At 42.3% G+C, this 27,195-nt stretch overlaps 1 protein-coding gene across 6 annotated transcripts in view; it reads left to right on the plus strand.

Moving 5' to 3' along the window:
* Positions 1-25,540, plus strand: part of LOC137132436 (diacylglycerol kinase beta-like) — an 89,556-nt gene extending 64,016 nt beyond the window's left edge. For all 6 annotated transcript variants that reach the window (XM_067514862.1, XM_067514864.1, XM_067514865.1 and 3 more), the window contains 4 exons: positions 2,702-2,903; positions 16,884-17,004; positions 18,771-18,831; positions 19,946-25,540. In XM_067514862.1, the coding sequence (XP_067370963.1) occupies positions 2,702-2,903; positions 16,884-17,004; positions 18,771-18,831; positions 19,946-20,044 (483 nt within the window). In that variant the 3' untranslated portion in view covers positions 20,045-25,540. The remainder of the gene's footprint in view (positions 1-2,701; positions 2,904-16,883; positions 17,005-18,770; positions 18,832-19,945) is intronic.
* The last annotated feature ends 1,655 nt before the right edge of the window (positions 25,541-27,195 follow it).

Raw genomic sequence — 27,195 nt, forward strand, 5'->3', positions numbered from 1 at the left:
TTACACTGAGCCGACGGTCGGCCACCAGCCAATGTCCGGCCGTTGTTGACCATTTGTCGCTGTAGCACTTGCTTTGATTCCTGTACTGCTGATGCTGCCCATGCACGAGGTCTCTGGAAGGATTATAGCGACGCAGGTAACTAGCGGAAATAATTTAATAAACACGAGTCCATTTGTGTTACACGCGGTAAGTAAGGCGGTGGTACTCGACACATAGAGCTTTCAGTAGATAACAGTTGAAAGCCCCGTGCTTCAAATTGAAAAGAGACAAGACTGCGCTTCGACTCTGGTGTGAGACTTTGTGTGCGTTAATGACGATGGTTACACATGGTGACGCACTTGGTTACTATAGTGAGGAAGTACGTGTCCTTTTTTTACATTTGTCTCTCAACGTGTCTGTGTTGCATGTGAAGTCGCTCCTGTGGCCTCAAACTGTTACCAAAGTTTAAAACATGGCTCAATTTTTAATCCTTTTTGTTTTTTGAAAACAGAGGTTGACAGACCCTAAATGTGAGTAGAGGCATTTAAAGGCACCAACAATTTGACATTCTGACTTTCTACCTGCTGATGTGTGGCAGGTGGGTTTTAGCTGAAATTGCAAATCAAAAAAGTTTTTTTTTTTTTTTTTTTTTTTTTTTCATTTCTAAAACACTTCTGAAGCTTCTAGCGGAACAGTAGTGGATTGTGCAGTTTGCAGTAGCACACACGTGGAGCTGTGCTCAGTATTTATAGCAGAAGGACGGTGCACGTGGCCCTGACAGAGTGCATCACCCACCGATTCATTTTATAGAATCTCGCTTAAATTATTCTATATTATGTCCCTTTATTATGTATTTAATGATTGTTTCTGATATTAGTTACTGTTAAGTATAATATGTAAAAAAAAAAAAACATCTTTAATTGTTATGTAATGCCCTGTGTGTGTGTGTGTGTGTGTATTTATCACAGATCATCCCAGATCTGAACCACACATCAGTAATTTTTAATGCAGGAAATCTGCACACAGATACATGGATTCTGCCTCGTATTTTAAAGCAGGCAGACAAAGACAGACTCATTTGAACTAAAGGACGTCAGAGCTTCTTGATGCCGTGCATTTTGTCAAATAATTCTAATGCGTGTGATTTGGAGAAACTCTAACTACACTTGTTAGGCCTTTTCCTGAATTCCCACTCATTGTGCAAACAGCTGTGTGCACAATGAGTGTGGTTTCTGTGTGAAGTGACATCACGTCTAATGGGAAGCTGAGGAACCTCTGTGTTGGTACATCGTGACTGTGACTGCTGGGATTCTTTACGAATGTGCCGCTTTCTGCACACACTCTAACGCTTTGGTTATTAGAGAGTTAAGCGTTTGTGTTTTTTCCCCTGAGCTGTTCACACTGTTTTTAATGTAGGCGTGCTCCGTTGGAAAAAGGTGATGTCATGTACTACCACCACCGCCACTACTACTATAACACACTACATATGAGCAACTGGATTTTGGGTGTAAAAATGTACTTCATCAGTACAGTGATGTTTGTCACAGGTGTTGCTACGAATGTTTTTCTGTATGCTACCTCCATGTGTATGAATCTACAATAAGCACCACGAAATTCAGACTTCCTCAGTTTTTGCTAATTGTGGCAGAGTTGGAACATAAATTACAGAAAGGTGAATCCGACTGTAGCCTCTTAGAAAGAAAATGCTGCAGACAGTCTTCTCGTACCAAAGAGGCGCAAAAGTGAAATGAAATTCACACGTATCAAAGTGTGAAAGCTTGATTAAAAATATCCGTGAGAGGCTCAGAAAAAAATTGGGAATTTAAAAAAGCGCGGACCCACTGTCAGAGCAGTTACTAAATTATTGGCGACGCATGTTGGTTTGAAGCCATTTACGCATTTAATAATTACATTTAAATTAAACTTTAACTATCGACAAGACCTGCTGGCACGTTTAATCATTACCAGTAGTAGAGGACACTTCTTTGTGTCAGTACCTAGTTTGCTGATTTTAATATAACACTGAGTAAAGCATTAAAGTGACACTGCATGGCTGAAGACGCTTATTTTACAAACCACAACATTCATTTGTAACAGATATTTTTCTGGAAGCTGCACTAATTTGTGTGTCTGTGGTGTTTCTGTGAATTGCATCATGACATGTATCACACTAATGACTCGGTGCTTTTTCCGTGCTTTGTCCCGCATTTGTACGGCTGCTTTGACTCAGCACTAATGCACGTTGAGTCACGGCAGCGAGTTGCTGACATTCTCAGGTGAACTTTACATTGAATTCCGTTAAGCCACATGTAATATGCTGTAATTCACAGATAGTCCAGGGGTTTATGTGATGATTTCACTCTGTAGGCATTGTCCTCATAACAGCTCACTGTATTTTACTGGTGTTTCCCTGCACACTTGGATTCGGTACAAGCAATGAATCAGGACTAAGTAAATCTCGTGCTCATAAACGAATCAGTGGTGCACAAAGGGAGCCCACACTGGAGGTACACAGCATCTAATCCACTGCAATTTGTCCAGCAGGAACCTTTTTGGGTTATGTTGTAATCAACACAACGCCTAATTCTTCTTAATATCATCATAATTCGGCCGGCAACTTTATTCAGGGGCGTAACTAGCTGTAAGTGTGTTTTGTCCTCCATTACCTGAGGATTAGAATCATTCTTCCACCTTTCTGTTTTTTTTTGTTTTTCCTCTCAGTGCGACGGGATCATCTTGGACCTCAGCAACACCTCCTTGGAGGGCATTGCTGTGCTCAACATTCCCAGCATGCACGGCGGCTCCAACCTATGGGGGGAGTCCAAGAAGAGGAGGAACTACAACCGCATGAGCAAGAAGGTTCCGGACAGGATGCCGGCCAGCACTGTCACTGACGCCAAAGAGCTCAAGTTTTGTTTGCAAGGTGAGTGGAGCACTAGAGGATTCTTAACCTTTTTAAAAACCATTGCAGACGTATAGTCAGACTTGACCGAATTTCTATATTCCAACCGTAAGAAACCAAGCTTGTAGCACGTGTGTGTGTAGTGATGAAGCCACTGCTCTGGCTGTTGGCAGCCATCTTTCTGTACTTCTACACAACAGTAGTACACAACATCCACTCGGTGATGCCTCTCAATCCGCTCGCGCCCATGTGACAGTCTGCAAAACCCCTCACACTGCAGGATCTGCCTTGAGTCGGGAACATCCCCCCTGATCACTGGGGATGAAGTGCTCTCAGAATCCTCTAGCTTGGCCGCAGCGTTGATGGAGGTAAATGAGGACGAACCTTCACAAGCAAATTCAGGAAATTACCTTCTTGTTCTCCGTTTGCAGGATTCTGTCATAAAACACCGAGCGAGTAAAATTATGCAGAGTCCTGGCAGTATAGAAGTTGAGATCAGCTACACTAAATTAGTCATGGCCTTCTCTCAAGTCACAAGATCATAATGACAGTAAAAATAACCTGCAGAGATGTGCATCTGTTTTCTCCTTATGACACTGAAGCTCTGTCTACTTCCACAAAACCTCCTTTGTCTTTAATACACAGTGCAACACACAGGCAATATAAGATGCGACAACCAGCTACAAACATGTCTCTCACTCTTCACGGCGAACAACTTATTCATTGCTGATCTTTATTAGAAACCAGAAGCAACATTTCTTCCTTCACAGTCACGAACGTGCTGATTTTTAATAGGCACTTGATTTTAAAAGATTCTGCATGAGTGCTTTCACCTGTGGAGACACAACACAGGAAAAATAACTCTTTACTTTCTAAATGTTATAAATGAATAAATTAGTTTTAAAAGAAAAACCTAGTGGCGCATACAAAAATGACAGACTTTGATTCTCTGCTCCCAGTCGGCATTTACAACAGCTGTTTGTCTCCATGTTTAGATTCCTAAAATCTTCTACACACATTAAAAGGGGCAGGTTTTTGATAACAATGTGAAAAACCTTGCTCGACATATTCAGTGATTAAACCGAAGAGGTAACGGACAGGAACACGCTATGTTCGACACTTTAGAGGCAGCGGCAGCTTGTTCATAGTTCATACAGAAGAAACACAAGTGCAGGTAAATGTGGTATAAAAGCCCCCAACCCAGTTCCTCCTACCTGTCCTCCTTTTTCGGTGGCCTTCGGTCGCCAAATATGTTTGCAAGTTTGTCTTAGCTTGTCCCATCTGTGCTTAGTCTAAGGCCAATCCCCACCCTCCTGATGGACTCTTACAATTCCTGTCCTTTCCTAAACGTCACATTGCCCAAGATTTTGTCATCGTCCCAGAGAGACACAGTCATCCTCACTGTTGTTGACAGGTTTACTAAAATTGTCCATTTCATTCCGCTTCCTGCCCAGCGCAACAGAAACCGCCGAACTACAGGTCGCTCACATTTTCTGCATACATGGCTTCCCTCAGGACGTTGTCTCAGACCGCAGCCCCCACTTTGTGTCCAGATTTTGCAGAGAGTTTTTCAGGCTGCTTGGTGTAACTTTCAGTTTCTCTTCAGGTTTCCACCTGCAGTCAAACCGGTCAGACCAAGAGGCTGAGTCAGGATCTGGAGGTCGGTCTCCGAATCGTTCGCTCCCGGGAAATAGCGCTGATACCGCCAGAAGTAAAAAAGCTATAGACCCTTTTCCCACTTCCGCATTTCTCCCGAAATCAGCTGCTTAACTTCTGGTGTAACACAGCCATACCTGTCATTTCATTCGGTCCCAAAATATCCACAACTTAAATGGAAATGGGTGCAGGGGATTAGGGGAGACGGAGGGGGAAATTTTAAGATGCTAAGAGTTAGCACGTATGTTTGTAGTCGGCACTTCACTACGAGGATTGCGTTGAAGCAGGCAGCAGGTGTCCTAAAAATGGAGTAGTCCCAAGTGGCTTTTCATGGAACAACTTTAAATTTTAAGCCATTTTTGTTTTCAGTCTGTTTTGTTGGCTCCAATGTAAAGCTAACTATCTTAGCCTGTGAGGTAAAGCTAGTAAGCCTCACATACTTAAAGCTATTGTTTCCAACAGTAATTACGTTTACATGTTAAATATCTTTTTTCGGAGATGCAATGTTTGTACAGGAGAGAGAGAAATCTAATCTAATCTCACTGAGTCATTAAATTGGGCGTCATCCCGTTTATCACGCATGTCACATGAAAATATTCTGACATGTTTTTGAAATACAGCAACCTGGCTAAATGGTGCTGCTTTATGAACGTTTGTGCTCGTAACTTTTCCAGTACAGTAATTTTATTAACTGACGGAGAGGTTGAAAACCCAATGAACAGACCGTTTTCATGAAAACGAGCTACACCACAGTCAAGACTTTAGCGTCAGCACCACTAAGTAGATGAGTCTCTGTGCCTGACAGGGCAACGTCTAATGCTTCAAAAAACCCCGTCTGCTCTCATTTAGGCACTTGGTCATTTTTAAGACATATAAAAGCTCAGTCTTTGGGACTCATTCATGCCGCACTGCGTTTGTAAATGCTGGGACTCTGTGACGATCACTTTAGACATTGACATTTGATAAAAGCGTCTGTGGTGGCCAGCAGATAAACACCGTCCATGCCTCCCACCTGAGTGTTGTTTTTCTGCTGCTGCCGTTCACATATAAAGGTCAATGTACTCGTCACACACAGAGTATTACTTGACCTTAGAAAACAGTTGTATCATGTCCTCGGAAGCTCGGGCGCTTTGTGAGGCCTGAGGAAAATAATCAGGAGCTCCAACATGTTTAAAACTTACCCCCCGTTGGGGAATAAATGTTAAAATATCTGTGCTTCTGATTTTCCCTTTTTCTCTTTCAATCAATTCTCATCCAATGTTTTTTAACTCCGTCCCCTAAAATGAAGTTCCTGTACGGCCAAACTACAAATGGAAACGCATTTCTGTAGAGAACCCAGAGCAAACCCACGCAAGCACAGGGAGAACATGCCAACATCCACGTAGCAAAGGGCCGCAGCCGGTCGGGGATTCGAACCGGGGACCTCCTAGCTTCGAGGCTGCTGCATGCTCTCGCAAAATTATTCTAAATATCAGGTCAGATAAAGTGCGGACATCACTTGTTTAGGGTTATAGAAAGATTGTGGTGTCGGCTTTACACCTGTCAGATGCCCGTACATAACCTGCAAAACTACCATCTTTTTCTGACCGTAACCAAGTGCTATTCCTGCCTAAACCTAACCACACACTAAGGCTGTGTATTGGCAAGAATCTGATACGTATCACAATACAGGGCTCACAGTTCAATTGTAGTTATGTAGTTTTAGGAACATGATCGTAGTTTAAACAGTCCCCCACTAGCTTAGCTAAAACTGCACACAGAACTCTGAAGTCGAGTGTGGTGTGACAGTCGTGGGCTCACCATGAACCCCAACCACCTCTTCCTATTAATAATTGCAGCTCTTCATCCATTGCACCAGGACGCAGGAACCACATTTTTTTAAAGGAGACAGTGATGGTTTCTTTCGCTTCGCTTTGTCTCTGCATCTTCACTAAGTGAGCTAAACCTGTTACCATGGAGATCTCACGGCGATACAGAAGCAGAGACTGGAGGAAAGAGAGCGAGCAAAAAGTCAAGAGAAAACCCACGAGGAGGAAGACATAGTGAAAGACACTACAGCACACAAACAAACAGAGATGAATCATATTAGGCACTTTAAGCTTTATAATTTATTACAACTGTACCGCAATCTAAACACAGAACATATGCACATGGATTCAGATTATGGGGTGAGTTGTGAATTCTGTTTTTAGCAGCACAGCTGATCCGACCAAGTGGTTTCCTGTCCGAGTCGGTCAGATGTGTTAAATGTGTTGAAGGATTTGGAAGGTCATGATTATTTTCTACGGTGGCCCTGAAAGCTCAAAGCACTGCACTTTGAGAAAAACACATGCAAACGTACAAAGACTTCACCAATTTGACAATGCAGAGACAAAGGCAAAAGCTACAACGCAACCAAATTGACTCCCCGTGGGAAACATTGCTATGACAGTTGTCTACAACATTTCTGGGGGACCCTAAAAAGTGACAGGCATTTAGATTTGTAAAGGTACTTTGAGTTGCTCCCGGAGCCATTTCCGTTGTGTTCAGCTCTTTTCTCAATTCGGTTGTGTCGTGGCTTTTTTCAGCGCATTTCTAGTTTTTGTGTTTTGTGTTTTTGTGTATTTGCTTGTGTTTTGTCTGTTTGCAACTATAATATAACTATAATATGCAACTATGCAAGACAGCAGTCAAAATCAATCCTCTCCCTTCTCAACTTAAGCTAGTTAATCGTGCAGAAATCATTGAAATTCTCTAAAAGCTTGGAAGAATCTCTCTGCACAGCTGCCAGTACTGCTGGATGAGTCTGACTTCATGGTGTTGATAGCATCTGGCCACAATATGTTTTTGGAATGTATGTATTTCAAGGGAAAACTAACTGTAACTTTACCTTCGCATTATAAGAGAAATGACAAAAACAAGAAAAATAGTCAAAGAAAGGAAACGGTAACATGGATTAAATGCATTTCCCAAAGGGTCTTAACTGTTAATCTAAATGCAACATACAGGGTTATGTTTGACAGCCCACTGGCTCTGCCATGACCTGCAGGTCTGTCTCGTCCCTGGGCTGAGTTTTGTCTTTCTTCAGGTCCTGGTGGGTGGAGTTGGTGTTAGTGTAACTGGGTGCACCTGGCCGGTTCATCCAGGAGGCGTTTAAGATCAGCTGTCCTCATTCCTGCTGCCTCACAGACCTTGTGACTGTGGGCTAGTTCATTTATAGCCTTCATTTGTGCACTGTTCAGCACTACACCTTCACACATCCACCCACCGATCAACCGTTTCATACTATGTGATTCCCACAACAAAATCAGTGTTTTCAGTATTTTGCCATGATCTCAGACCTGGGTTGTGACACCTGTACTGTAAAATAGTGTTTTGTAGCTGATAGAGTTGATTTAACTTTGGGGGAACATTCGAGTCCATAGTTGTGTTATTGAAATGTATATAAAAATATTTCCTCCTTAGTGTTGCAACAGTTACTGAATTTATCAATTGATTGTTAATTTTTATAAATAATTGGAGATTTTACAATTTGTTTTATATTTTTATGGTTTTGGGTTTTGACCTTTTTTAAAAAAAAAAATAAAGGCACTAAGGAGTAATTATTGAAAATGGCACCGCATTCGGAAATTCAGGACAAGAGACTAAAGCCGTTAAAGCCATTTTGAAGGCTAATCTTAATGTGCTAGAAGTGTTAATGATTAGCTGTACTGGCCAATTTTCTAATGGGAGAAGGGGGTCCTCTGGCTCTGCCATGACCTGCAGGTCGGTCTCGCCCTGGGCTGTGTTTTGTCTTTCCTCAGGTCCTGGTGGGTGGAATTAGTGTTAGCGTAACTGGGTGCACATGGCCGGTGCATCCAGAAGTCATTCAAGATCAGCCGTCTTCATTGCTGCTCTTTCTCCGTCCTTGCTGCCGTCGGCCTTTGCATCGCATGTTTAGTTTGTTTTGTTGCCCTCATTTTTTTTGCAATATCCTGCACTGCACCGTCACACGTCCACACACTCACAATACTGATCCACGGGTTAAACATTTCATACATTAAGTTCATCTTTATCATTTATGTAAAACAAACTCTCCCACTATAACATACATTTTGCCGTGTCACTTTGTTCTTGTAAAATATTCTTGTGTGCCTTCATTCTCAATGAGCACATTTGAATCTTTGTGATGGAATCTCGTCCCTCTGGGTTTAACCTTCATGAACTTAGCTTCTGCTGCTAATGCTGTTTGGAAACAGTACTCCGAGCCCAGTGCTCTAGTTTCAGAGAGAGACTGATCCGCATGTATGTGTGCTAGCGTGCCTACATGTTTATCATACAAATAATTGTTTATGGCAGTTGCTTTCCCTGGTGCAGTAAACTCAAGCTTTTAAATCCATTTGCTGCGGATAATGCAATCAGTTAGGGTTACACAGAGAGAGTGAACAAAGCCCTGGGCACTTCTGACCTCAGTGGTGAAACCTCCAGTCCTGTGCGTCACTGGGTTTCTGCTCTGGTTTTTGTTCTGCATGAGCAGAACCGACAACTGAGACAGGCAGCCAGAGACGGTCTATAGTAAGGTGTAATTGTAATATAATCGCATATCGTTGAAACTTAAACATTGCATCTGTTATGCGTTTAAACAACAGTCCTGTTACTGGAACAAAGCATCTGCTAATCTGCTGTGAGCAGACCGAAGGCAGAAAGACTCTTTCCTTGAATATTTCACACAGATTGATGTCTGCAGAGTTGGATCTATTGTGTTTTCTTTCTTTTTTTTTTGTGTGTATCTCAGGGTTTAACAGAAAACCCAAGTTCTTTTTGTTACTTTCTTGCACACCCCTTTTCCTTTTCTCAATGCTCACAAAGCCCTGAGTTAAGTACAGCGAGGGGGGAAACGGGGAAGGGGGTGCAGGGGCACTTATAAAGTGGTAGAGGGACTACTGGCACAGTGCGCTGATCAGTTTTAGGCGATGATGATGGTCAGTTGTGCACAAGACCAAAAAGGTTCTGCATTATGAAGAAATATCAGTCTGGAGTATTGAAAACCTAAAATTCTTCAAAACCAACACTGAAGTTATTTTTCTGACATTTATTATCTATACTTGCGGCGTCCAAACAACAAACTCATGCACGTCAGAGCTACTTTTGTGTATTAGTTGTATACTAATACACACATTTTACTGCGAGTAGCTCTGTGGTATATAACTGAGCAAGTTCATCTGAGAAAAAATCCAAATACAACAAACAAAAATAAATCAAATTTCTATAAAGTTTCAGTTGCCGTTTAGCTTCACTTGGCTGTACTATACACTCACCCAGTCTCTTGTGAATTTTCCCTCTTTTCTCTCAAAATGTTTTTTTTTTTTAATTGTATTTTTTTTTTTAATTTGAAGTTTTAGCTACGAAGCAACCAACTTTTTTACATGTCCGACTAATTGCGCGTAAAATCTTAACATCTATAATTTCGGAACCATCATTCATCCTTATAGTGCACTGTGTCTCCTAGTGTGCTCACCAACTTATTCTGTCGGCTTAGTGTCCTGATATACTGGGGAAAAATACACCAGTAGAAGATTGTGGATGTTAACCAGTCTTTCTGTGGTGGACGGGAAGAGTCAACCTGTCTGAATTGTCAAGTGTATTTGGGACAAAAGTCCATTGTTGTCAGCTAAATGAAGATAGATAACAGCCAGAGGAGCAGAGGAAATCAGTGTGGGCTGGAGTTGCTGACAGGAACAGGATTCACGTACGAAGGCCCCGGTGTCTGCCCACCTCATCACTGTGCCCCTCCTGAATTTTATCTCTCCATCACCTTCCCCCTCCCTTGTTTATTTCCTCCCTACTCTGGATCAGATTTCCCTAACTTCCTGCACTGGATTTTGCTGGAAAGGATGCACATAAATAAACTAGATGTAGCATGCATCATTCTCAGGACTGAAACCTAAAAAGGGACAATTGTTGAGCTAAACTGTGACACTTATGAGTCTCCACTGTATAGAGTTGGACATTAATAGCAAGTAGTGTAAACCAGGGTGTCTTTAGCTCTTACAATTCAATGTGTGTGTGTCATTTTCAGATAACAACGTAACATAACATGCAGACAAATGAGCAATATTAAAAAAAACATGTGACAGTGTACGAAGAATCAACCAAGCTGTAAGAACAATAGAGGACACAAAACAATATTACATTTAGGAAAGATGAAATGAGCTAAAACACAAAAGCTTTTAGGTCAGTCCAGGACACCGAGGCGCTAGATAATTTACGTAAGGAAGAAAATCATTGCGGGCCAAGCACAGAGCCTTGGGGTGCTACAATAACTACAGTAAGCCATTTTGAACTGGGTTTGTAAATGTTAACTCCTCTCATTTGTCTCAAAATAGGAATCAGACCTGAATACAGACATCATACTAGTTTTAGACGGAGTCCTTATGAGTCTTAAACTGAACTTGTGAATCATCACTTTTTTATCTTTGGTCAGCAGGTGGAGGTGCTGGAAAGCATCTTGGGCAGAACATATTACTTAGATTTTATCAGATATTAGTTACTTTAGGTATGTTCTGATTCTTCTTCATGACTCACTTGTTTTCTTTCCTTTTGAATGTCTGCTGCTCAGTCCCCTCTCTCTTCTCTGTCTCCTACTCCCCCCCCCCCATCCCACCCCTAAGACTCTTCCCCCTCACCTTGCCTTCTCCGCCCTCCCTTCCCCTGCCTCCCAAAGCCCACAAACCCCCTGTCCACTCTTGCCGACAACAGTGGAGCTGTGACACACCATGGAGGAAGCTATTTAGGGCTGAACACATCCAGAGTGTGTGCATATTGTTTTCTTCTCACACAACAGAAACAGCGGACTATAATTACTTTGATTCACCCCCACTGGTCTGTGTGGCTGAAAATAGTTCCTATACGAAGCTGCTAAGTCGCTCTCTCGGTGGATGACTGGAGAGCGGGTTGCTTTTCGGTGATATATTTACTCAAAGTTAATGAATGACAGCTCTTGTAAGTCACTTTAAAACAGGATGGGAATGGAAAAGATGACTTAATGCTTCTTTTAAAACAGAGCTGGACTATAATGTGCTTTTTCCCACGATTGTTTTTCTTTCAGTGGGAAAATTTGTTTTTGGACCAAAAGAAAAAAAAAAAGATTCCCTGACATAATGTGTGTGTGTGGGGTGTGTTTTCATACTTTCTCATAGTAACATCGTGTTCTTTGTTAAATGGCCAAGTGCTCCCCCATTGTACCTTTACCTCTGCTGGGCCTGGCGAGGTGAGCTGCAGTTCCTCCTGACCATCTGCCCTGACTCCGACCACCCCGAGACAATAACAGGCTGGTCAGGGAGGGAGGGCAAGTGGGTGGAGGACGGATACACAAATATGCCTGCTTATAATTATAACCTGACACCTCAAGCCAACGCACAAGAAAAGCTGCCGCTATTCCTTTGGGGGATGATTTATAGTTTGTTTGTTTTTTTCCAACTTCTAATTTTGAAACTAAAAGGATAAAACGGGTGTTTTGTTTTACATGCGGTTTATTTGGACTCGCTAGCGCAACAAATGTGTGTTAATCCTGAATATTAGACGACTGTAAAGGGTCAGAACTGGAGAATGTGGGGACAAACCCCTGTCCTCCCGTGGGAAGGCTCGTTCCTTGTGAAACATAAAATATTGCCATTTGCAGACCCCTTGCTAGTTATACTACAGCTGGGGACAAGTACATGCACAACGCAAAATAACTTCACCCTGTTGTATTTATGTGTTGTATTTATTTTCTGTTAATTTTTTTTGCTGTGTTTAATATTTACTACAGCTGAGAGAGACTTACAACAACTACATCTTTACGTGACGTTAGCTTCATTTTCCAGAAATGAGCAGTGTTTTCTTCCATCCGATACAGTATTTAGACCTTTTTAAATGATTGTGACTGGTTCAGTGCTGTAGGACCCTGTGGGCTTGAGCCAGTCAGAAATGATCGAATGGTGGACTAACGCATTGTTTATTAATGGAAACAACAAAAGCCCCCAATCCTTTAATTAAAATTTTCATCTCCCTCCTTCTTTGTTTCATACTGTACTTGTACGTGTGTGTAACTACAAATAGACTATTTCAGTCGCCTCTATTTATAGACCAAAGCAAAGACAGTTGTGAGAGAGTTTTATTAGAAATCTAAATCCTCTAACACATAGAAGAAGGTAAGTAAATGAATAAAAGCCCACAATTCAAACATTCTGGATATTTAAACATCAGTTTTAACAGAAGATAACCTGGAGTAGTCGATATATAAAACATGACGGTTTAAGGAAATGCATGAATTCTCAGTGACTTGACACAGAAATTGTGCAGCACAGCAGTAATGGCTCTCGCTGCCCGCTGCTTGGCAAAGCAATGCCATCCCATCCCAGAATGCAGTGCGCCGGCATTATGTAAGAGGCTGTTCTATTCTATTCTTAGCACTACCTCACTGAGAAGTAACAGCGCTGCATTGCCTGAGAGTCAAAAGCGCAGAGATCTGATGAGGCGGGAATCGTCAGTGAGGTGAGAAGCAGCACAGTGGGCTACTCTGCCATCAGGCTCTCGCACTGGGACATGGGCAGGACGCCGTGCCCATTTTTGGCGTTTGGAGGAAGTAGAGGTGTATGGGTGGGTGTGCGAAGGAGGGGGATTTACTGTATGTGTTTAATAGAAGCACAGGAAAGGAACATATGAATAGTGCTGTTTGAAAATCCTAAAATAAGTCAGCGCTCTTCTGTCGTCGACTGGAGCCATGTGACAGCTATAAACGAATACACTCTAGCTGTCAGCTGCAGCCTGTGTCTATCTTGTCTGTCTTTTCCGTCTATTTACTGTGTCCCTCACCCCATTTTTCTTGATCCCCCTAGCCTCCAACTTTCCAGAGGTTTCTTAATTGATACCCAATCCTATTATCACGATTACCTGCAAAGCTCTGCATTGACAAAATAGGTGTCTGAGCCTGTGCAGCAGGACTTGAACGGGTCTCAAGACCATGCGACTAGGATGAGAGCTGCCATTTAGGACATTGAGTCAATTGTTTGTTTGTTTTTGTTTTTCTATGAATCTGGTGATTTAGGAAACTTGGGGATTTAATATTACAAATAAAGCATAAGCTCATAGGCACATAGTCATAGTCAGCTGGACTAAACAAAACACTTCCCATCAAAAGTCTTAATAAATTATTATGTACTAAGTTTCATCCTCTGCAATGTGACAAAAAGCTTTGAAACACCACTGAGGTTCTTAGTTTGCGAAATATGCATTTAAGCAAACAAAATCTGTGTCATAACTATTGTACGTAAGTAACACTGTTACATTCGGTTAATTTTGACCTTTATTTACATATGATTCAAAGTTAGTGACTTTGCTTGTCACTAGCTTTGGGCCAGTGAGAGGCATCGGCAGCACATTAATGCTCAGTGTTCTCTGGATGCACAGTATTGAGTATAGGTCACTTTTGTTTGGTATCCTATGCAATCACTCTAGTCACTCACCTAAAATTAAAAAAACAGAGTTGTGGTTGGATGCGTAAAGCACTTTGGACACACGAGGCTGAAATGCTTCCTGTAAACAATCCTTGAGTAAACTCTTCTGCAACTACAATAATGAGTCACAAACCAGAGAATTACATCACAATATCTTCTCCATATTTAGAATTTTTAGTAATAGTAGTGGAAATAACAAAGAAGCACATAACACTTTGTTGTTTCAATCTGCCCCAGTCAGACGCTGCATCATAACACTGGGGTTTTAGCAGTAATCCCAACATTTGAATGCGTTTTGACATTATTGTGCACATTTTTACATAACGAACCGCAAAGTTGTTGCCTTTTATTCCTCATCCACACAAGCTCTTCTGCAGTAACGTATGTGCCCTGAGCGTTTTAGTCTTAAAGGGGACTGACTAAACTGAAAAGCAGCCTTTAAGTGATTTTAAAATGTTTGTTCCTTATTCTGCTCTGACATTTCCTTTTGAATTGTCATTTGAAATATTAAAGTGCCAGTGACTCAGCAGCAGCAGCATCTTTTTCCTCGTACACCCTGATCATCTTGTAGCTCGGCACGGAAATGGCAGCACTTCTCAAATGCCACACATTGCATTTGTTAAAATTTACCCAACTGCCGCACGTGGTTTAATGTTGACCACTTCCACACGCGAACAAGTCTTTTTGTCATTAGAATCTTTTAAATGAGGACTTACACGTTTTAAAACGTGATTTACACGGCACATTTTATTAAGGGGATATTACAAGTGAAACAGGCATATTTATGTCCCCTTTTTTTTCACATGACTTGTTCTTCAGAACATCAAAACTCCATCCGGCTTTGACTACACACAAAAGCAAAAAAAAAACCACTGTTTCCTGTTTGTAGCCTTGAAACGAAGCCAGCAGCGTAAAGCGAGGTCTCACGACGTTGGGAAATTATTAACACTGTTTTCACTGTGACAGACAGACCTGCAGCCTGCGGCTCCAGTCACAACAGGCAGCGCTGCCAGTCGTAGCTTGTCTGAGCTGGAGAGAGAATGGAGACCCTCAGGGAAAAGCTGAACTGGCTCCCTGGGTGCCTCTCGAAACCTCTTTCTTTTCTCTCAGTGCACTGAAACAAAGTCTGCAAGGACCTTTATGTTAAGCAATGAAGTTCTCTGCAATGAGTCAGTTTTTGTCTCGCGTTAACATTAGGAACATGTTATTATAACAAACCGGTCACCATTTGGAGATTTGCAGATTTAATGCACTCTCAGAGGAAGCACTCTTCCCGTCAGTTTTTGACATTTTAATATGGCTGTGATTAGGTAAATGGGAAGTGGTCTGCACTTACAGTATATAGCACTTTTCTACCTATTGGCCCTCAAAGCACTTTACTCTGCTGCTCATTCACACACACACACACACACACACACACACACCGATGGGGGAGCTGCTATGCGGCTGGCCAACACTCACCGGGGGCAACTAAGTTGGGGTTCAGTGTCTCGCTCAAGGACATTTCGACACGTGACCCGAGGAGCCGGGGATTGAACCAACAGCTGTTAGATTGGTGGACAAATCTTAAGTTAAGTGGTTCAGCTTGCAGAGGTCCACACTAGCCTGCATGATTAACTACGGAGAACAGGTTTGAAACAGTCACTCAGAGACGCCTCTGTGTCCTGCCCCAGATCACATTGGTCAAAAAATAATAAAAGTGCATTTTGCATGATTTGAAATCCTCTTACTAAACTAAGCTAAAGAATAAAAAATACGAGACTTGTCATTGATCCGTACACAACCCAAGTTAATTTGTGTTGATGAGTTTGCCACCATCACAGTTGTAGCAGCGGGTAGGAGATTGGATTGTGCTGTAGCGCCTCACAAATTATCACACTGGCTGTGAAGATGTAACATTTCTCAGATTTCCGTCTAATAATTCATTTTGAAAAGCATTTGTAAAACCTGTGAAATAGTTGGGGCCACACAGGCACACAATTCATGAATCATTCTAGGTTACTTAAAAGCTAAAGTGTATTGAAAGTGAAATGTCAAATGACATCGTGACTGACCTTTAGGATCATGTCTGTAAATATTGCATTAGCAAACTATTAAAAACACACACGTAAGACACAGCACATGTTTCTTAATAGCAAAAGTCAAGAAGTCGGTTTTGAAGACCGAGGGACTATTGAACCAAGTGCAGAAGCAAAGGTGTTTAAAAGTGTGAATGGTGACTCGCGAAACTAAAGGCTTCTTCAAGTCAAGTTTCCACTGAGATGTAGCTAAATTATGAACCAATTGCCCCAAACTTCAGAGAATAAAATAAAAAAAGCGTAAGTGAAATCTATTCACATCTGCTGTACTGTTATAGGGGCTTAGTTCACCAGTATAAATGTTTCCGATGCACAGAGCTGGCTCCACTCAACTCTACTCTCTAGTCACCAACATCGCTTTGAAGCATACACCGTCCCAGGACGGTAATGTCCAAAAAGTGCCGAGAAGTGAACGCCTCAGCCTCATAGCTTCACCCGCACCAAGCAGGTCGTAGCCCACAGTTCTTGTTCTGATGAATGAGTGTGTGATTAATCACAGTAAACACGACGGCTTAGTTTAGTTTCTCGGTGCATCTTGTTTTCCTTATTTCTGCTCATCACTTGGAGCAGCTCTTGAGACAGTTTCCCACAATCAGTGCATTTGATGGGGTCCAGCTGGAGGAAATACTAATGATAAAGCTTGAATTGGAGTCTTGGCAGTGAGGGACAAGCACTTCTACTGCACAACACCAAGGCACCCAAAGCTGCTATGTACTTTTCAGTGCAAATAAAAGTACTTTTGAAGATAGAGGTACTATGTTGGACCAACTAAAGACACAACCTCTTGCTCTGTTTGTCTCTCTCTGATTCAGACTTCAGTGACCAACTGTTGGAGGTGGTTGGTCTGGAAGGGGCCATAGAGATGGGACAGATCTACACTGGACTGAAGAGTGCAGGACGCAGACTGGCTCAGTGTGCCAACGTCACCATCAGGTCAGAAGCTCCTGGCCTGTAGCTGCTTCCTCAGTCTTTTCCGCCATTTGATCCTGTCACCTTCTGGTCTCCCTTTCCTTTATTTTTCTTTCCTTGGTTAATGAACTCCATCTTATGCAGGCATGATCGAAAGGATGAGAAATGATGGGTCACTGGCTTTAAGATGTGATAAGTCAGGACTAAATAAAAAATGCAGTTACGTGTTTGTTGGTCAGCACTGCACTTTGCCAGATGATGTGACACTGGGGAAAAAAGGTGAATCACAATTTCATTCTGCACAATACTGGGGAGACGTTCACCAGGGGGGCACAACATGGTGAATTCAGCATCACAGATGGAAAATTTGACCTTTGAAATCAATCAGCTTTTAAATAACTGCTCCTTGTTTGCTTAGTATTAATGTTTTTATGTTTTATGATCCTTGTTTTTGTAGCAATTTGAGTTTAAATGAAATGTATTATTATCATTATTATCATCATCATCATTATTATCCCTTGAGCGGTGATGCGGAAACTATAAATCTGAAGCAGTTCGTTTATCACTCAAAAGGTGCTTTCTGACCAAAAAGATCTAAGGACTTAAAATGCTCAAACATTCTCAATCCACTGTAAATGAGGCCAGTGGCAAAACAGCAACCCTGGGATGAAAATTACAACAGCTTTGAGATTGGCTCAAAGTCCGTCTACGGCTGCTGGTTGGTGTGAAATGCATTCTGCTACATCCTGTTTGCGTCTCTGGAAACCCCTCTTTTTTTTTTTATTCTGGTTGCCTGTGCTGCATTGGCCCAGTGTTCAGCCAATCAGCACACACTTATGTCGCATGGTTCCTGCATTGCTGGGACAGTACCTAAAATGAAGTAAGCTTTGAGAACTGCGGTCACTCTCGGTTCCTGTAGCTTTAAATTAAGAGGCTACCGCGTCCAACAGTTCTGAGAACTGAAAAAGTTCCTCGATTCCAAATACACCTGCCAGAGGACTCGATCTCCCTGTTAAACCCTTATGAATAACATTAGAAATAACTGAAGATGTCCAAATTAAAGTTGCTCACTTTATTTTCAGGTGTTAGCTACACGTACGGACGTTCTTAAGGCTTGTACTAAAATAACCGACACTGTAAGTGTCGGTTATTTATTTGTTAGCCAACAACGACTACAGTAACTGTAGAACTTATATGATGTTTTTTTTTCTCATTTTTTTGTTATGGTTATGTCCTGGACATGTCACTGCTGAGAGCTTAAAGGAAATAAACATGGTTTGATAGGATGTGTTCGGTTAATGACGTTCACTGTGGCCACTTAATGGTTTTGACACCTATGCGTTCAAAGGAAATGTCTTTTAAATTTAGGTGGTTTTGTCACTGTCGCAAGACGTGGCCCATTTAACATCCACAGGAGGCTGGTTAGTGTAGCAGAAAAGTTACAAGTTGTTCCCTGCCTTGTCCTGCAAACTGCCCATAATATTTTCCTAGAACCGAATTAAAAGAGCATTCATCCCAGTCATTCTCCCATACTGTGTTTCTTTAGCCGGAGAGGCATGCATGAAAGTCTTAAATCAACTCTGACTGTGTGTGTGTGTGTGTGTGTGTATACAGTGGATCTGTGAGTTTAAAGAGTGGGGGTCTGTCTGGGAATGGCTCTCATGGGAACAGAGTGTGCAGTGTTTGACCCTGTCCTACAACAGTGTGAACAGGCCTCTCTCATTACTCTGAGGTGTTTCTGATCTGACCTTCACAGCCTCCAAATCCAATCCTGTGCTCTCTCTTTGCAGGACGTCCCGACGGCTGCCCATGCAAATTGACGGCGAGCCCTGGATGCAGCCCCCCTGCACCGTGAGTTTGACACGCCACCACCACCACCACCGCAACAATTTACATTCGAATTGCCGCTCTGAAAATACACCCAAGCTTGTTCCTTAGGGCCCCATTATGTGAAGTCTGTTCTATATTATAGCCAAGGTCATAGGTTTGATTTCAACACACACTCGTTGCCCGTGTGTGACCTTGATGACCTTTTTTCACACATTTAACTATAATGGATGTCAGCGGCTTAACCAGTAACCTGGAAAAGACGTAACAAACCTGCACTGAACTTTTTAAAGATTAAGAGATATTTGAATCTTTGACCAAAGTCCAAACTCCAGAGTCACTCAGCACAATAAGCCTAGAAATACTTTGGTATCTAGTCCAACAAACAACTGTAACAATGGCAAGTTTCAGTTTCCAACCCGTGACTGCACAAAGGCTTCCTTTAGAAAACTGCGAGTACGGCGCCTACAAAGTTATCGCAACACTGACAACATCAACTCAACAGAAATGTCTTACCGATGTTACAAAAACTGCCGGGAATGTGACCTTGCACGTGTTTTCCCGGCCACATCAGTGTGTTGCTGGATGACTTGCTTTGTTAGTTAGAATACAGCCCCCTGGATGTCAGTATTACACGAGAACCGATGCAACTTGGATACAGTCAGAATCAAACAAATAATCACGACGCAGGTTTCACAGTGTAGAGCCTGGACGATGAACAGAAGCACATCCTTGACAGTCAAGCCGAGTGTAATTCATCCTTTGCCATGTCCTGGCTTAGTTCCCTCCTCCTCTGTTCTTCTTCTTCCTCTGCAACCTCCAACACTGTCATGCTATCAAATATTAGAGGCCAGTTGTGTGCTTCATGGAAGAGGAGAAAATCAATTATGTATTCATCCTCACAGCATTGCGAGAGATTTTGACTTTGTCATGGCAAAGCTCCATTTGCACAGAAAATAGAGAGCGTTTTTGTTGTTATGTGGGTTATGTTCAAGGTTGCGTTGAGTGATTTTATAACAGCCTGTTGTGAAAAGCCCAGAAGTGATGAATGTCAACCTGGTGAATTTGTCAAAATAAAGAAGGACATTGACACACAGCTTAAACACCAATCATGTTCTTTTCTATGTGATACTTGCAGGTCAGGATCACACACAAGAACCAGGTCCCCATTTTGCTGGGCCCGCCTCAGAAGACACCGTTCTTCTTTTTCAAGAAACGCAACCGGAGCTGCGACTAGGAGCCGCGCATGCACACCCAAACACAAGAAAACACACACGCACACACACACACACACACACACACACACACCTCCCTCCATCAAACAGGTTGGAGTTTGAATGTGGGAAGTTCATTTATAGGATCACAATTGACAAGTGGAACATTCCTCAAGTCGGAAGCCTACAGACAATCCCAAAAGAACCTGCACCCGAAATGAAAAGCCTCTCAGTACTGTATACAGCAACGACCTATTCCTGTGTAACTATCATCCTCTAGTCTGGTCTCCAAACTTCCAAGTCCCAGCCATGGATTAACTCTCAGCCACTTTGAACAGCTACTTCTCCCCCTTGACCAAAAAACAAAAAAAACAAAACTCAGCCATAAACCAGTACTGCACTGCCTGGACCCCCTCAAAACCCTTAGGGGAAGTAAAAGAGAACGTGAGATGAGACAGTAGAGGAAGAAAATGCACTACAGATTGATGTGAGAGTGGTGTGGCAGTAACCGGGGCTGTTTACAAGACCGGTGAGTAAATGGAGTAAGATCCACCTGTATGAATAATGAAACAGCGGTGGCTTGTAGGAGCGCTCGCTGCAGGGCCTCCCCACAGACTGACACCACGGTACAGCTGAGAAGATGAGGAGTAGAAACGGTTCATCCATTATTGACTGATTCTGTTTGTGGGTTGATGGAAGTGGGATGTAAGAGTTGCCTGGAATGAGTGGAAACATGTAGGGACTTTAGACCCCTCAGCATCACTGGCCTACAAAAAAAAGATCCTTTAAACTATATTTACAGTCTCTGTAAATGATCTGACTGTGGACTTCAGACACAGGAAGTGCCGCGGTGCACCAGATATCACCATCCAGGGTCTACGTTCAAACTACAGGATACAGAAACTGTAACTTTTCTTCGGAGACGAATTTTTCCTCTACGGTCGGTGCATTTAAACCAGCTCCTGTACGCTTCTCGCCATAGGACACGTCTGCTGGGTCAAGGATTGAAATAAAATCCCTCAAGGATATAACAGCAGGGTCCCAAGGGGTTTTTGTTTTTTTTTTATTTACCACAGCATTGACAGGGGAACTAAATTTATCCCTCTATTTCAGGGACGTCTATCTCTCCCCCAGTGAAACCCTACGCCTAATTACTGTGTCAGACATCGACTCACAATGTCAAGTGTGCTGTCAGAATGTAAATCCCAGAGCCTGCAGAGTGCTGGGTGCATTCACGATTTGTTTAGCTGCATCACACGAAGATGGGGTGGTAATAGAGGAAGAGGTAATAAAGAATGTTTTCTCCACAGAAGATGGATCTATAGCTATATAGATATAGATCAAAACCAGTTGACCAGGGAGTTTATTGTTTATAAGGAATATATCCATAATATTGTTCCCACAAACATGGCAAATTATATTATACCGTAAGTGCAGAGTGTATGTATATTTCCGGAAAGTAGGTGTAGCTAACATATACTGTACACATGAATGTATTTTATTATGTTATTGTTATAAATGTGGAAATCTTAGCTTAGAAGGGTTCAGGTCAATAGTCTCCACTGTGCAGAGCTGTTACGGTCGCTCTCTGAAAGGCAGTTTTCCGCTTGAATTTAGCCGTTTGACGTCGTCTTTGCTCGGTTTCGTTCCTTATTGGCTCGTGGAAGAAACTGGAAGGCCTCAAAGTTACCGAATGTACGACAAAATATTCTCAACTCAAAGCGATTTGCAAGGTTTCTGTGGCAGCAGTGGTTGGATACCAGAGCGGGACCAGGTTCTGGGTGTTGGCGTTGGCATGGAATCATCTGTAAAATCATCTGTAAAAAAAAAGGTTTGACCTCATAATTGTACAAGGTGCAAAGTTAAGATCCCATCCAATCCAGCTCGTAGTTGGTAAGATGTTTAATGAAATGAAATAAAAAGCGATCTTAACAAGCGGTAATGCAAAGACGAAATTACAAAGAAAAAAAAATAAAGGAATAAAAAAGCAGACAACAAAGGTGAATGCCGACGCCAACACTCAGCTGGACTGCCGGGTACGTTTGAGCACTGAAATCATGACCTTTGTCCTTTACAGTCACCAGCGCTCAACCCATGGGAGGCTTTGGACTGGTTTGTGAGACCTCCCACCACCACCACCACCAGCTTCTTCTGGAAGAATGGTGAATGGTGAGACTTGTTATGGTCCCCAAGACCGATCAGGCTCTAACTGTAGTGTCAGACAAAGGTCGTGTGTGGAACTCGCTTTGAGTATATTTTGTCACATTCACACTTCGAAGCTTAAAAAAAAAAGTCACAGAAAGTCTGATCTCAATCAAAGGTGACACGGGAACCATGGTGTCTTCAAAATGTAAATGGATGTTAAAATTCCAGTGCTCCACGGAATTGACGATGGGAGTTTGTGGAAAACTGTCTTGAACCCTGCTGAGCTCTGTGTGTGTTCGCAGGGCAGAGTGAGACTGAGGAGACGCTCTGATGGGAAGAACTCAGCACCACTGTAGGGTTCAGGCTTTGGTGCCTGTCCACCCTGATTCCCTTTAAAACTACACTGAGTCAGCGCTCTTGCACCCAGGCCCGCACACACTGTAGACATTCACCACACTCGGACGCGATTCAGGATTCCTCCAAACGGCATCAACATCAGCCGGGACGGAGTTCGGCCGAGTCCCTTTCAGCGAAAAGCTATTCGACGCAAGCGGCGAGTTAAATGCTACGACAACACTGTGGAAATACAGCACATCGAGCTGCTCCTAACGGAGCCTGGGTGCCGAGGGAACTCAGTGGTGAAAGAGTGCATGTTTACAGTAACTTTACATTTATCGAAAGAATGGTTTTAGACCGCTATATTATATCAAGTGTACATATTTGTTTCGAATATTTTATCAAAACTTGCATCAACGCATGCCTGCTGAAACAAAGGGAGAGTGTGGATCAGAGTATTCAAACTCATTTTCTAAAAGAATTCCCTTTATCCTCTTTCTTTATTTGATTTTCATTTCATGTCTGAGAGAAGAGATACTGTGTTATTATATTTAAAAAAAAAAACGTAAGCGGGATCCCCACGTCATCCATTTGTGTTTTGCCATTGGATCAAAGGCCAGTGACACGGACACCCACGCGGGGTTATTCCCACCACTATTCTCGTCCTTTTTGAAGCAATCGATTGCCTTAACAAATAAACGGAGTGTGCTCGCAGCTTCGCACAGAGCTCGGTGACAAACCGACATCGACACACCGCCCAGAAAAGAGGATAACTTGTAGCAACCTTTTGACCTAAAAATGACTAAAGGGGATTTGCTTTAACTCCTGGAGCATGGACAGCATGACCCACAGCATTTAGACAAACACGGGGCAGATGAGTTCTTCCACTACCTGGCAACCCGGCGATGTCATTGAGTGTATTTACATTAACTTTACTTTCCCAGATTTACATGAAACTTGAAACCCCTGGTTAATTATCTCTCTGCATGTATGACAGGCTTCTGAGGCTCTGTGCACAAGTGCGCGCACTCAAATGCAAATTCATCGAAATTTAAACTTGAACTCTGCTTCAATGTATCACACTTTATTCACCCGCCGGCGTTCATTGCTTCCTCGCCCCCATCACAGTGAGTTTCCAGCCTTCTCCTTTTACACTTTAAACAATACAATCATTCTTTTCGAAAACATCCTTGCAGACATGTCATGAATTCTAAAAACCACATCTGTGCAACATTACAGTTGCTGTCAAGGGTTTATTTTTTAAAACCAAGAACCTATTCACTTTTTTTCACTGAAATTGGAATATGATGTACATGTACAACACATAAGACTCCAAATAAAAAAGGTAATAACCGTGACCTGAGCTTTATTAGCAACGAGGGTTGATATCTGTGTCCACCTTTCTCCTAAATCCTTTTGGACTCTGGATACTGTCCTCAACCTTTTTAAAAACAAGCCACATAACTGTAATGTTGTTTCCCAAATTAATATTCTGAAAAAAAAAACTGGGGTAAAAGTTTGATTTGTTGAGGACTATTTTCAGCTGCGGATTAGTACGCAGCCCTGTGCATCCCAACCCAACGCTCCACCGCTGAGCCACCGGTGCAACAGCGTGGTTCATTAATGGGTTTTAGATTAAAAAAAAGGCTCAGTAACACAAAAAGATCCATCTGTGCATCTCTTTGCTTACACAGGCATTAATATGTTAAACGCAGGAATTTCTGGTTTTGGTTTTTCATGGAATCTACTTACAGGTCACTTTTACAGCAGTCGGAAATATTGTGGTCGGAGTATTTGGGGCAACATTTTTTAACAATTTCTTAACCCAGGAACAAAGAAATCTGTCACCCAGTGCAGACACTTCATTCTTGTTTTTTTTTTTTCAACTTATTGATGAAACTGTGGTTTTATTAAGGACAAGGGAGTTTTAAGGAGGTGGGTGGGGAGGGACTGTCACGCCAAAGACCTGAGATCGAGGGTTAGAGAAAGATTGTGGGTGTGTTTAAACCCTTTAAAACATGTTTTGTGTAAAATAACTTAGACTTTCCTGTATTACACCAGCCCTCAATCTTCCTCTGACCGTAACCAGCTCCTGCACCTGCCTAAACACGACAACGAAATGCTTTCGCAAGGCCTGAGTCACACAAACTGGACTTCAGGTTTCATATTATGACAGAAACTGAAACCGATATTTGGCTGCGTGATTGGAGATTTAGCTGTAGAACAATATGTTGTCCGGGCACATTTTATTGATGTGTTCAGTACCAACGTATTTGCATCTCTCCACTTACGTTACACGTCGACATGTTCTCGTAATGTTCAGACAGGGTTGGTTGGACATAATTTTGGGACATATTGGGGGTCATCGCCTCCCGGCTAAAGCTTAAATGCTGCCTAAATTATCTTTGTCTCACATAGATAAAAGATGCCAATCGTCTCTCCTAAAGTATGAAAAAGTCCCTCTGAAGATGATGATCTTATTGCGGTCACAACTCTGCGGACTTCACTAGCTGCACTTTGTCATCCGCTCCCCTCGTGTGGTGCCAACCAAGCCCCCTTTCTCCCCACCGTCGCCTGGCCCACTTCAGCAGTCCTGACTGTTGTGATGGCGTTCTCACCCTGGGACGGATCAGCAGTATCGAGTGACATCAGAGAGCAGAGACAGTCATCACAAATCAGATACTAAATATCCCGACAGCTTCAGGGGGTTATTACAGGAGAGGACAAAAAAAAGCTCCTATAACCAAGAGGACAGTTATTGATAACATCTGTTTTATGAAGTCTGCGTCTATGGTAGAAACCCTCTGTCCCCTCCCCCTGAGGGTCAGGATAGTCGGGGGCTGTCAGCTCACATGGGGTCAAGGGCAGACTGTCCCCTTTGTTGTCCAGGACCTGATTGGATTAAAGAGGCTGAGGAATCAATACGTCCAGCCTCTGCAGTGTGTGTCTGTCTCTCCACAGTGTCACCCCCACTCTTTGTGAGCTGCGGACATTATGATGGACATTTTACCAAATAAACACAAGAGGATCAATCTGCATTTTGTCCATGTCCTTATTTGCATCACATCACCTAATGATTCATGATTGCAGCTGTGGTATGAATGAAACATTGACGCCCAAACACTACTTCAGCACAGAGCTGCACGCTGCAAGTTCTACTACTAGCTGGATTAAAGTAGTGTTCGGTTGTACCAGTCAAACTTAAACATTACCTCAGCTATTAAAACTGCAGTAATGTGTGAATAGTAACAGAGTCTTCATGTCCAGTCCTTTATAAATGTGTTTAAGACTTTGTTTTATTTCATATCCAAATCTAAATCTGTGAGTTAAGAGTCAGTGGGAAACATCCAATGAAGCTACATTTGGTCTTTGGTCTAAATGATTAGCAGGTTTTTTTTTTTTTATAGAACCTCTATAAGAAGCTAGTGTTAAAATTTCTTCTCTTCAAGTCACCGAGCTCCGTTAAAAGACTTAACTTTGCAAATGAAAGAAAAAAAATCCCCCCAAAAAGATGACAAATGACCATAAAGTGACCTCTGCCGAAACAATTAACATGGAAAAAGAATGAAAGAACACGTTCAATACATCTAAATAAGATGACATGGAAACTAATTCTGTTGCAACACATTGTTCCGTTGCAAAGCATGTCAGAGAAATCAAGTCCCGACAGCAGGGAAGACAAACACAGTAAGACAAACCACACTCGACCATGACAAAACCTTACACATAAGAACATTTTAAACACTTAACACAATTACAAACCAACCCACATCTTGAATATAGAAGGAAGCTGTTTCCTCAGGGAGGGGAGCTTGACAGCAATGGTCAGAGATCTTTGGTAAAGCTAAATCTAAAACTTTATCAAATCATCTGAGATGGCGTCACCAGGGATTTGTGACACAGTCCTACTTATTTTCTCTAATGCATTTGTCTCTGTCGGAGTCAGACGACCAAACCCAACTCTGCTAGTGAAACAGATGTTACTCATGTGACTCACTGAATAAATGAGATTTTTGAACGAGAATCAGAGAAGCTGGAGCTCTGCATTAGGTAGTTCACTGTTAAATGTACAGGTTGGTGTGAATATTTAGTAACAACTAATCTCTGCATAGATTGGGGATAATTACCAATCTAATTAATATCTTAACTGAGCAGCCATTTACATTCCGACTGGTCTAAGTACGAACTTTGACCCAGATGGTGCAATCGGCATATTTACTCACTGGTGATATGATCAGTGTCCGTCAGTGGAGCCCGATGGAGACAGAAGACCTGATGGATCAGTTGCATACGAATGCATCCAACACCGAAGCCGTGATGATGTCAGCATTTAGCTCCGAGCCATTTTTGCATCCTCACAGAGCTGTTAGCAGGGCTAAAAGTTGCACACACAGTTTAAGCGTCAAGTATCAAGCAAACACAATAGGCCAATCAAAGAAGAAACGAAGGCTTTGTAGCTCTTCATCATTTTCTCTTCACTTTATTTGCCCCTTTGGGCCCTTTGATCTGTTGGCTCATGGGTTCTTGCAGACTTAACAAATAGAAGAGAATTGGGATGAAAAAAGGGGAATATCAAAGAAAGGCATTAGATTCAGAATGAGAGAAGAGGGAGGGGTAATAAAAGAAAGCTTGGTTATACAACTGCGAGCCTCAGAAGAATCTGCCTTTGGCTGAGCGTCTTGAGTGCAGCTGC

Source organism: Channa argus, chromosome 9 (assembly GCF_033026475.1).
Source record: "Channa argus isolate prfri chromosome 9, Channa argus male v1.0, whole genome shotgun sequence".
Lineage (NCBI taxonomy): Eukaryota > Metazoa > Chordata > Actinopteri > Anabantiformes > Channidae > Channa > Channa argus.